This window comes from Cheilinus undulatus, linkage group 10 (genome assembly GCF_018320785.1).
Source record: "Cheilinus undulatus linkage group 10, ASM1832078v1, whole genome shotgun sequence".
NCBI classification, from domain to species: Eukaryota; Metazoa; Chordata; class Actinopteri; order Labriformes; family Labridae; genus Cheilinus; species Cheilinus undulatus.
Genome location: NC_054874.1, coordinates 3,607,632 through 3,620,762, shown reverse-complemented (window position 1 = coordinate 3,620,762; position 13,131 = coordinate 3,607,632). Strand labels below are relative to the sequence as shown.

Here is a 13,131-nt window from a genome sequence, read left to right as displayed (position 1 = left end):
ATTTTTCTATTATTTGTGCCCTTAGTACTGCGGTTCCCAACGTTGGGGTCGCGAGACACTGAGATGGGGTCTCAAGATGCCCTTAACTATGCTAAGAATATTTTTTAAATTACACTGTTGCCATTCTTCACTAATTTTCCAAATTTTAACCTGTTTTTGTCACTTTTTCCCACCATTTTACTAATTTTAACACACTTCTAAACAATTCTTACCTTACCTTCTAACTTTGACTTTGTTGACTGATTAGTGCCTCTATTAACCACTTTTTTTCTTATCACATTTTATGCCCATTTTAACCACATTTCACCAGCTGATATGCTCACTGTTTTCTTGTTTTACACATTTCTGCCCATTTCTGCCTATTTTTCTGTCTCAGTTAACCTATTTTGCCTGATTATATCAATTTTTCATCCCATTTCACAAATTTTTCCACCCATTGTTGCCAATTTAAAGCCATTTCAGCCACTTTTTAATCCCATTTTGCCACTATCTATGCCATTTTTTGCCACCTAAACCCATTGTTGCCACTTTTTCCTTATTTTTTTTGCTGCTTCTAACCCATTTATGCTACTCTTGAAATCCAATTTCACCACATTTTCTACCACTGTTTGCCATTATCAAACTATCTTAGCCATTTTAACCCATTTAAATTCTGGTTTAAACAAAAGGGATTTATTTTTTTAAGAAGGCTTTGTTTATTGATAAGAGTGGTAATCAAAAAATAAAGAAATACAGAAAAATTGGCAAAAACAGGTTTGAGTGGCATAAAAAATGGTTAAAAAAAAGGTTAAAAGTGTCAATATTGGCTTAAAAGTGGCAGAAATGAGCAGAAAGGGTGGTAAAATGGGATTTAAAAGTGGGAAAAATTGGTTTAAACCGGCAGAAACTGGCATGACAAATAGTGAAATGTTGTTAAATTGGCAAAAATTTGCATAAAATGTGGTGTAAAGGGGTTAAGAGTGACAATGGTCAACAGAGACTTTAGGTGGGAAAGTGGTGGAAAGGGTTTAAAAGTGACATAAGTGTCTTGAAAGTGGAAAAATGCACAGAAAAGCATGTCATGTAGCAAAAATTTATCAAAAGGGGCAAAATCTGATAAGAAAAGGGATGAAAACAGGTTAAAATGTGGCAAATTTGGTGTAAAGTGGCAGAAAAAGGGTAAAAAGAAGCATTAACGGGCTCACATTGTGCAAAAAATATTCTTCGTTCCTTAAAGGCATCTGGCCACCCCCTCCCAGTGTCTCCCTAACGTTGAGAACCACTGCTTTAAGAGACCAAATTCTCATTGAACAGGGCTTTTTCAAGCTCTTGTCTCTGTCATGATTGCCATTTTAACAGTGCTAGTAAAGCCAGGAATAGCCTGACTAACGTACCTACCTAACATGCCAAACCCAACATTGCTAAAGCCATAAATGTGGAATTCGTATTTCAATGTAGACGCTAAACGTGCCTCATCAGGGAGCTACAGAGCTTCCAGGTGTCTGTCAGCTCAGTTTTCAGCAGTCAGGGGGCAGCAGCAGAGCAGAATAATTAAAAGTGAGCCTGAGTCATTGAAAGGCAGAGAGAGTTTGTCCCAAACATGGATGAAACATACACCAGCTACTCCTTCTCTTCAGATAAAACCACAGAGCTCGTTGCACATTCTAGTGATGATGGATTTTCAGTGAGCATGGTAACAGCTTTCACAGAGTGTGCCAGTGACTCAAACTTGAACTGCTTTTTCCTTTTGTCTTTGCCACCATTTTTAGTGACAGCTGCAAGAAACCCTCCTAGACACATGGTCTATTCACTAAGCCAGTGGTTCTCAACCTTTCCAGCCTGTAACCTCAAAAATAAAGGTGCCAGAGACCAGAGAACCCCACTGTGCCTGAGGGCGCTTTCACATTAGGCCCAGTTGTTTAGAACCGTGCCGCGGCGTGATTCCTCTCTCTCCCCCTTCCACCCATGGCTTGCTTTCACACTAGCAACATCAAACCCTGCCAGGGCGCACTCACGTATTTACTCAGTCTGAAACAGCAGATGGCGGTATGTAAGTAGCTAGTTTACAACCCCACAAAGGAGGAGAAAGAAGAAGAAGCTACCAAGGCAACCGCTGGGTTCATGACCTGAGCAAAGATTATTTTTGTTTTGACCCAGCAAAAAGTCCATCCTGGAGCCATGGATGATTAAAATCACTTTTTAAGATGCCAGCAACTTCGCTCTTCATATCTGCACATCTACTGCAGCTCAGAGGATTAAATGGGCTCACGCTGCGCAGATACAGCGGTTTTTGAGGTGACAGGAGACTTTTATTGCCTTTGCACCTCCTCTCACTGACTCCAACTTGTGTTCATCCGCAAGTTGAGTCACAACAGACCATTTATTGACTGGATTCTGGATTCTTTGTCCAAAAAAATTAATGGTAAAAAATGGCTGAAATGGGTTAATCATGGCAAAAAATGTTGTAAAAGGTGGTGAAGTTGAATTTTAAATTTAGCAGAAATGGGTTAGAAGTGGCAAAAAAATGGGCATAAATAGTGGTGAAAAGGAGTTAAAATGTGGCTGAAATGGCTTTAATTAGCAGAAATGAGTGGAAATTTGGTGAAATGGGATGGAAAATTGAAAGAAATTGGCAAAAAAGGGTTAACCGAGAAAGAATGGGGGCAGATATGGGCCGAAATTGGTTTAACTACCAAAATTAGGCATATCAAATGATGAAATGTGGTTAAAATGAGAAAAAATTGGGTGTATAAAGTGGTTAATAGTGGCAGTAAAGGGTCAGCAGAGGCAACATTAAGCTTACGTGGTGGAACGAGTTTGAAACTGACAAAAACAGGTGTCAAATGGCAAAAAATGTGTTAAATTGGTGGGAAAAAATGCTGGAAATGGTTGAAAATTTTGACAAAATTGGTGTGAAGTGGCTACAATGTAATTTAAAAAGGTTTTCAGGGCATCTGGAGACCCCTTCTCAGTGTCTCGGACCCCAAGGTTGAGAACCACTGCAGTAAGCAATCAAGCTCTAGTTTTAAAGCTGTCAGATACTGTCTGCTCTGGATTCTGAATTCACTTGCTCTTCAGTGCTAAAGAGCTGAAATATTGACGCTCCTCCTCCAACATGGATGCACTACCTTTAAACCTTTCCTCTCTAACAGATCTGAGCAAAGAGCCTCCTCCCTCGGACCATTAAAGCCAATCTGAGCATGCTCTGCAGATTGATCAGAGAGCAGTGTGGAGCTCAATGCCTGTCTCCAGGCTTGAGGGAGCTTTTTATCTCTCCCAGTGGTCATGGGCACTTGACCCCACAGTTACTCATTTTGATTCAAAGCATGTTTGTGTCTCTGGAGGAGACTGAATCAGGAGAGAGGGGAGCTGATCCATTCTGTATTACCCTACAGTAGGAAAAGACATGAAGCCCAATGTCATCTATCAGACTGTTTTTGTCTCAAGAGCCTTGGAAGCTTTTCTGTCTTTACTGCTTGTTTTATTCGACTAAATAAGGGAGCTGGGTGACCAATTACGCACTATTTATTTTTAAATCTCATTATTGAGCTGAAAAATGGCAGCTTTTCATTGCAATGACAAACAGCTAATTAATAACGTGAGACTAATCTTTGACAAGTCGTTGCTTTTATGAGCTTTAGAGGAGCAGTGGTTTATAGGCTGTGAACACAGAGACAGAAAAAGGTACATGTACAGTGACGTTAAACAGAGGAAGCTGGTGTGGAGAGTGTTAGAATAAAGCAAAGTAAGCAGGTTAATGCAGGAGTTTAGACATCAGCTCAGCTTAATTACATCCTGTATGCCCAGAGAAAGTGTCCCATTTAAAATCCTGCTGTTTATGCATTTTGGAAACCTGGGTATAAATGACACAGAAATATAACAGCTGCAGCAAGGACAAAACTCAGGCTAGAGACTTAAACCAGGGATGTGGACTCTAGTTTGAGGCTACAGTCACACAGAAATCACACCTGAGACTTGACTCAGAGTTGGGGTTTGGGACTCCTGCAAAATCTTTTATCAAATAAGTTTAATGCCACTCCTCCATAGTAGGTGTAACTCTCCATAGCTTGTGCACAAGTGCCAAAACTCCATGGATAACATGATGGCAAGGACATCACCTGCAGTTGCAACAGGCAAAGTCAGCTCAAGGTTCACTATAGTGCTGGGCTGTGTTGCCCTTCACAGTGATGGTTTTACATCACAGTATTAAGCCTGTGTTGGCTTAATGAACTCATGTCTGATCATAGATCACAGAATATCTTTAGTTCTCATTGTGTCTCTTTCAATCATTATGGACTTAAAATTAGTGATTTAGGGGTTAAAACACAATTGTTTAAGTCCATTATAAGACAAATCACCTTATTGATTGCAGCTCACAGCTTGTGTAAAAGCCCCAGACAGGGCGACAGAGATGCTTTGCAAATCAAGCTCACTCGCTGTATGTTGCTGTTATTACTGACTTCAAACTTGGAGAGGAATAAACATGTTTTACCTGTTTATTTTGCTCCATGTTAATGACAATAGCAAAAGTTGGTGATGTTCAGCTTGTTACTGCTGCTCTGCAGTGCTGGAGAGAAGCATCAATGAAGACTCAGACTGAGCTGTTGTCTGTCACATGTTCCTCTGCTATGCTAACGCTGGCATCAGTCATGCCTCGTGTGTGCACAACAACACAAAACATGCATTTAAACTAGGGCTGGGAAATCACAAATTAGATTAAATCACAACATGGCACACAGGAATTTTCAAATCGCAGGGGGTGCACTATTTCTTTAGCATTAAATTTGTGTCAAAATACCACTTTATTTTTTTACAGCAGAGATGTTGTGCATTACATATCATGCAATCATTCAGGTGCCATATTTTTAGAACAGTCTACAAAAAATCCTACTTTTTTCTTTTTTTTTTTTATTTTTCTTATTGAATATGAAAGTGACAAAAAAATGATCAGTCCTTGCAATACAAGAATTCATATCTGATTTGTAATACAAGTCAAAATCATCACGATACGTTGTTTTTTTTTTAAACTGTTTAGCCCTTGTTTAATCTAATATCATGTTAATTGTGACAAAGAATGATTTATTGCTTGTGTTTGTTGGAAAACACACATGATGAGAAACTTAAGAAATAATCACAAATCAAATCAGAATATTGGGGTAAAAAACTGCAATTAGATTATTTTCCCAAATCGCTCAGCCCTGATTTAAACCTGTGACTACAGCGTTACAAAAATCCATTCTGTGACAGAGATTGTAACAGTGATGACGCAGTTTACCACTAAAAGAGAAACAGGAAACAGAGAGTGGCCACATTGCAGTGCTACCTCACACCCTGAATGTCTTGCAGAAGCACTGAGCTACTTCCCAGTGTCCTCTTCAGATATACTGTAGGTTCTGTCATGTAATTTACCAGCCTATGTGTCTGTGTGTGACATACATGTCCTGTGTGAAACAGACCGACAGAAAGCAGTGTATGTAGGGATGATGCAGAAACAATGACAGCTGATAAAAGCTCAACAATGAAGCACCACACAGCATGAACCACATCTGCCAACGTGCACAACCAGAGTCAACATCGACGACCACTGCTATTGCTGCTGCAACCTGGCCTACTGCTACTCAGCCCATCCCTCTGCCACATGTCACAACTTAAAATAACTTATAACAGCAACAAAATGATGGGAACCAAATTCAACACAGGCCGAATTAAATATATGTGGCTGTGCAATATTATTAGCATGATATCAGTAATGACAGATATTAGCTTAAAAGATAAAGGCATTTGATTATTTTCTTCCTTATTTGTGTTTGGAGTGCCCGGTTTTCTCCCTTTTTTAATACTAGGAATTTGTCCTGTTACACTGAGCATTGTTGTTTTTTATCTATTTGTAATTTTAATTATAATCTATAAACCCAAAAGCCATTACACTTAGACTTGACCACACAGACATGACTTAAACTTGTAGTAAGTGTTCCCATCACTGCCATAAACAGCATGCACCTGCACAGTAGGCTACTCACACTCATCAGTGTGCACTTCTGTGCATTTAGCACCAGAGAAACCACATCAGCAGCCTGTGAAAACCATGCATCTCCATTGCAGATATCAGAGCTAGTTATGTAAATGCGTACATAACAATATTGCTTCATACAGCTCACTATAATACAGCAAACACAGAGAGGGGCGTACAGACCAGCCTCCCAGTGCAGAGAGGCAGCACAGCTCATGTCATATGTAAACACAGCTGGAACACACCCGACAGTTAACGATCCAAGCATGGTCAGAAAATACAGCAGGACAATGTCCGGAACATGAGAGATGTAGCGAAGCCTGCAGCAACACAAAACATGACACAGCCGGTGAGCGGTGTGGACCAAAAAGGTTGAAGAGCGCGTGACAGGAAAAACTTGGCGCACGTACCTGTGTACTGCAGGAGAAACATCGTCCACAGAAGGAGAGCTGCGGTTCCTGTAGGGTCCACTACTGTAGGAGATAAATCCTAGAGTGGAGGAGCAGAGCTCGTCACTGTCAGCCTGCTCCCCTCAGCAGACTGGACTGGAATGAGAGCAACCGGGAGAAACGGGACACCGCTACAGCAGGAGAGCCCGCCCTCGCAGTGACGTGCACGTGCTACACGTCAGAAGCAGTGCACGCTGTGCGCAGATTAAGTATTTTGGTTGTGCTAACGGATGGTAAATCTTGGCGCTGAGGATGAACTCTCAAGCACACAGGTGAGCCATCAGCGGAGTCAGGCATGATTCAGACACTAATGCTGATTCATCAATTCTGATTTTTAGCATAGCACCACCAGGGCTGGAAAGTAGGACGGAGTATTAGGGCCACAAGAGAAAAAAAATAAAAGTATATATATATATATATATATCTTTGATATTACGAGAATAAAGTCATAATATTAGGAGAATAAAGTCATAATATTACGCGAAAAAAACTCGTAATTTGACGAGAAAAAAGTTGTAATATTATGAGAAAAAAAGTCATAATATTAGGAGAATAAAACATTACAAGAAAGAGAGTCTGCTGCGGTGCTGCGTATCTATGACGGAGCATTGTCTTGATTCTGTTAATAATTTGATGCTGATGTGCCAGAAGATCAACCCTGCAAAGCAGATGGATACGCTCATTTCCTTGTTTTTCACTGGCAAATCCATCTTGTAAAGCTCACCTCTGAACCGTTTGGGCCGGTTAGAAAGTGGCAGGACCAATCAGCGGCGAGGGGCAGTACTTTCAGACATGGCAGAGTCGTGACGTAAACAAGCAGAAGCAAGAGGGGGTACAATTATGGCGGAAGAGCTGCTAAAGCGCCAGTTTTATCAGAACTTGACAACAATTCTTCGTTAAAAGAAGAAAAAAGAACAGCAGTGAGTTGTTTTCTTTTCAAAAATGACAAAAGTCGAGTGCTGACATGTCTATAGTCGCCATGATTCACATTATTCCCTGTAGCTGCTACGCCACGTGTTTTGTTGCTCTTATTGGCCCGTAGAGATGTGACAGACAGAACGTTCATCCAATCACACTCTGAGTTTTTTTTAAATCCTCTGCCTTTTCTCAAACATTTCCTATTGAAGTTTTCCCAGATGGGTGTGTGAAACACATCTATCTGGCATGTCAGGTTACCAGGAGATGAAGTATTTCCTTTGTGAAACCGATAATAAAGTATAGCTTCACAAGATGATCAGCATTGCTCATTTTAATGGAGGCTGCACCCCGGCGGACTTTCTTTCTTGTAATATTTTAGTCTCGTAAATTACGAGTTTTTTCTCGTAATATTCCGACTTTATTCTTGTAATTTTACACGTTTTTTTCTAGTAATTTTTTTACTTTATTCTCGAAATATTACGTAATATTATAAAAATAATATGATTTTTTTCTTGTAATATTATGACTTTATTCTCGTAATATTACAGCTTTATTCTCGGAATATTACGACTTTTTTCTCATAATATCTTTATTCTTCTAATGTCAGAAAAAAAAAAAAAAAATTCTTGTATTTTTTTCTCTCCGTGTGGCCCTAATACTCCATCATATGAAAGTCATTACATTTTGCTCAGGCTTCTGTAGTTAAGCACCTTTTTGAATACTTTTACTTTTAGATAAATTTTAAAGTCAATGATTTCCTGTTTTTACCAGCACCTCATGAAGAGCTTTAACAAAACAGAAAAACAATATTTTCTTTTCATTCAAACATTTCTCACATTGAGGGAAAGCATATTCTGTGCAATTCCCAACTGACTCTGACAGATGAGGTCAAATGTAAGCTCTCACTGTGAGAGTGAATCAGTTATGACGTACATGCATCGTGCACGATTTAGGTGTGCACACCAGGTGGGAAATTAGCACCTGCCATCAGCCAAATGCGGGTATTTTTGAGCAGTGTCAGGTAAATTTAGCTCAACCTATCAGCCACTAGTGAAAGTAAATACAAGTAGCCTTACCTAAAAGAGTCATTTTGATAGTGAAAGCGCTTAAATTGCATAAATTAAACACCTTTTTTCTGCTTGTCAGCATTTTTGCAAAATTTCACTAACAAACCAGCGGTAAAAACTTAATAAAACTAACCTGAAATCTAAAACAAGAGATAAAAACTAAATAAAAATAAAAACTACTGAAAAATCCAAACCTGTTATAACCTTGGGCGTGACTTCCAAGTGCAATTCAAAATTTAGGTTTAAACTGGATGAAATTCACACAGTGTATACCTGGCTTAAAGTGCACTTCCGCATTCATGCTGGAAGCAGTGTTAGAATGCACATGTGCACTGGGATCCAAGGATGCACATGCACCCTGGTGTCACCTCCAGCGCAATAGACATGGAAATATCTATTGCACTAGTTGCGGTGACTGTTGGCCTGTGATGATGACCATTCATGCCACTACGACATTTTATATGCAGACTAGGATAAATGACAACATCATCATTTAAAATGTAAACACTAAAAGAAAGATAAGTGTAGAAAACGGAGCATGAAAGCACAAAATACTATAATTCAGAAGGGACTGCAATGGATTATGGGATGTGCAGTTTCTTCATCTTTGTAAACTGATTTGTACACAGTCTTACACCTTTACCTTTTTCATTGTTTATGCCAAGTCAGATGTTTTATAGACATGAGTATTTAGGTAGCTGGTTAGCCTGGTCCATGCAGAAAAAGCATTGTTTGCAAAATGTCTATGGAGGATTTGAATGGTGAATTTTGCTTCCTTAGTGAGTATGTGCCAAAAGTGGGGTGGTACAGTTGAGCTCTTGGTAAACTTGAAGAATCTGAAAGTTTAGATGAGCAGCTGTAGTTTAATTGATCATCAAACCTTATGATAGTGGACAGAAAGTTAAAATATGCAATGAATATTAACTAGAGTAATCTAACTATCTCCTCATTGATCCTCACAGGTGTTACGAAGCTTTCACCTGCTGATATTTTAAGCTTCTACACTGTTTCAGCAGAGATCCTAACTATTCTGTAACTCTGTATCACTGATGAAGGATTCACTGAAAAGCTTCTGTATCAATACACTAACATAATGTGTAATAAAATGAACACTGTAGATTTAAAGGCAGGCTATTTTCAAACACAGTAACAGAGCTAAAGCAAAGGTTAAGTAGTTCAGGTTTAAAGGCCTTGGACAACATTTATAAAATACCTGCTGGGTCAGATTATTTTCTCTTCTGTCTGACACCACTGCCATGGATATAAATGATTTCAAAAGGTCAATAAAAGTATTTAGAGGCCAGAGTGTTGTTCCCTCTCATCTAAAACTAGGAATAGCTCTCATTGTCAGGTCTACTGTCAGAGGAGCGCTATTGGGTCAGCTTTTCTCCTAATGATAAACTCCCAGCTGATTGTTTGTTATTTTTCTGTCCTTGTTTCTGCAGTAGAGACTTAATAATAAATAAACAGTTGTTTTTCTCTGCAGAATTCAATCACCGCTGTCAGCCAGTAGTAATGAGGAACAGCCTGGGCATGCTCTCATTTAATTTCAGAGTCCTTCAGGAGTGACGTCTGTCTGATGTCTTTATTTCTCCTCTTTTTAACATTCATTTTCTTTCAGGGCTGTGTCAGTGCAGAGAAACATTCTCATCAAACTCTAATATGACTCTGATGAAAGCAGCCTTCCTTTCTTTTTATGGCTTCATATGGGAGCCAGCGTGTTTGCTGATATTACAGCCGCCTTTGGTAAAACCATCATCGGCCTCAAATGAGAGAGGAAATAATTATTCTATAGCTGCAGGATTTCAGATTCTTTGAGAGGAAAACTTGTCAAAGAAGAGTCACTGAGGCAACGTGTTCCATAAATCATGAGCCCATATCTCACTCATGTCAGTTTCACATGCAGCAGAAATGTATGGAAATGTTCGATTTAGTACGCTGCTGATTAGGAAATCCTCCATAATGTGAATAATTTATTCTAAATCACTGCATTTAAATGGAAGCTGAGCCTCACTGACGGCTATCACAGTAAAACTTTAAAAGTGCTCAGAGACACGAAGTCGTCCTCACCAGCTCCTGTTTCAGATTCCTTCTCTGCGAAACGTCTATGACTCTGTCCTGTGAGATGTTGCTGTCTCTGGTTTCACCTCTAAAGACTGCAGCAGCACACCGTATCGAAATGACCTCCAGTCCAACGGCAGGTTCAGGTCGATGCTCAGAGACAGGGCTGCCCACAGGATTGGCTGGGACCCTGATGAACCCGGTAAATGGGCCCTCCCCTGATGTGGTTTTATTGATATCAATGCATGTGTGTATTTTGCCACTTTTACCCTGTTTTCGTTGTGTTCTGCTCATTCTGCACTTGCAGTTGGAACAATTTATGCCACTGTTTTGCAACTAAACAGCTGTTTTCCACTTTTGCTTTTTCCACTTGTTTTAAACCCTTAAAGAGGGGGTATTATACTCTTCCAATTCTTAAAACATAAATATAAAGTCACATTGTTGAGTGTCCATACTCCACGTATGCAAATTTTCAAACCGTAAGATAAACGTATGTGGCAGAAATCTTGGAATTAGAGTGTAAACTGATGAAAACGGTTCGTTGGGAAGATCTTCCCGAGACAAAATTTCGATGGAGCGAACTAATGAGGTCATCGCAATCGGATCTCCTGACTGGTTCGTGGTTTTTCCTAGCTGCCGGCAAAGCGGAACAGACCGCCCCCACAAGGCCTTTTAGCCATTTAGCCATTTTTCAAGATGCCAGTGTGAGAAACAGGAGGAGTTTTTTGAACTGTTAACCATGTGAAGCTACTACATGGGTATCAGAGAGATGGTGTAAAGCTTTGAAAAAAGGCATAATACCCCCTCTTAAAGTTCTGCCTTTGGCCCATTTTCGCCACTTTTATATGGCACTTTTTTGAATGTATTCTGCCATTGTTGGCCACTTTTAACCCCTTTTGCAGTTTCTCGCCCTTTTTGACTTACTTAGCATCTTGCCCCACTTTTGCTAATGTTGTTGCCCCTCTGCTGCCCATTTTGCCGCTTTTTGTTCACCATGTTTGCCATTTTTTTGCCACTCAACAGCCATTCTTACCACTTTGTCCTTTTTCCACAACATTTTTCTGACACTTTTAACCTTTTAGGTGATACTTTCGGAAAATTTTTGCCACTTTTGGTGCATTTTTGCCACTTTTTTACCTCTAAATAGCCATGTTTGACACCTTGTAACAACTTTAAGCTTTTAAACCTTTAAGTGCTGCATTTTAACCAATCTCTGCCACTTTTTATCCATTTTCACCTTTTTTTTAATATATTACTGCCTTTTCCTGTCGCTATATTTAACCCAAACAGTATTTGCTACTTCTTATTGCCACTTTTATTTGGCAGTTTTTTTGGCTGTATTCCCATTTTTGCCCATTTTTTCCACCTTTTTGATATTCTACAACACTTTTTAGCACCTTTTAAACATTTAATTGCTGCTTTTGACCCATTTTTGCCACTTTTTCTTATTATTTCTTTTCTAATTAATTGCCATCACTTCCTCTTGCTACTCTTAACCCATATTTGCTACTTCTTTCTGCTACTTTTAACACATCTTTGCCATTTTTTGTCTGTTTTTGTCTCTTTTTACAATTCTTTATTTTTTATTAATGTTGTCTCTTCTTCTTTATTTTCTGGCATCCTGACATTTTTTTCATGGTTAAGCTGTGAAGTCTGGCATCACTTTTCTAACTCTTTAGTTTAGTTTACTTATCCAGGTTGTCAACATCACCACTAAAAATATAAATCTGTTTTAAGAAATGAGGTTTACACTTTGAAAAAGGCTTTATCGTACTCCGGTGTAAATCAATTAAATTCATGCATTCTTCCTTTGATATGATTGGTTATTTAGGTTAGAAATAAAACATGGCTACAGCAGATAAACTTTACTCTGGACCTTGGTTTTGCTGACTCCAGGTCCACTGGGCCCCTAAAAGCTCTCCTCTGTACCCCCTTATGGGCGGCCCTGCTCAGAAAGAGGAAGAGAGATGCTATTTAAAGTGGATCAGCTCAGCAGAAAGTCTCTCAGTGGTATTTGGTGTCTTCCATGTTGAGATCAGTGAATGGAGAGTTTGTAGCTCATGCATGAGTAGAAAATGTCATTAACTCCTCTGCCCTCTATAGAAGAAGAGAGCTGGCTCTGAAATGTGTCCTGAGGTTGGAGACATCTCTGTCTTTAGCTCTCACTGGTTATCTTTGACCTCCGTCTTCCTTAATCCTTCCTTTTCTAATTACCTCTCCCATCTTCTCCTCCTCCCTCCTTACTGGCCCCCCTGGCCCCTGACTGATGGGGAGCAGATGATCATCAGGACAGGAAAGGTTGAAGTGACTCCCCAGCTTCAGTCACACCTCATTAAGAGAGTCTCACAGCGCCCCAGTTCACGTTGTGGTTTATCCCAACCAGGAGGAGTCTAATGAGTAAAGGGGAATGATGAGACGCTATAAAACAGATCCAAAGTGTTCAGAGATGCAGAGCCATGTTTGCCACACTTTTCAGGATGATCTGTGAGGAGGGAGTTACTGCTGGTGTCTTGGTGACGGCAGCATCTGTTCTGGAAACTGGATTAAGATCCAAAAGGAGGATAACTGGAGAATTCCCCCTCAGCATGAATATTGATGGAAACAGGTCTCAAAGAGAGAGCAGAACAACTGTTAACCCCTCTGCTCT

The 13,131-nt window shown here is 39.7% G+C and overlaps 1 protein-coding gene across 1 annotated transcript in view; it reads right to left on the bottom strand.

Annotated features, from left to right (window-relative positions):
• Positions 1-6,526, bottom strand: part of LOC121516328 (ecto-NOX disulfide-thiol exchanger 2-like) — a 115,783-nt gene extending 109,257 nt beyond the window's left edge. Inside the window, exon 1 of the mRNA XM_041797553.1 lies at positions 6,400-6,526. Coding sequence (XP_041653487.1) covers positions 6,400-6,421 — 22 coding nt within the window. The 5' untranslated portion in view covers positions 6,422-6,526. The remainder of the gene's footprint in view (positions 1-6,399) is intronic.
• Positions 6,527-13,131: the final 6,605 nt, after the last annotated feature.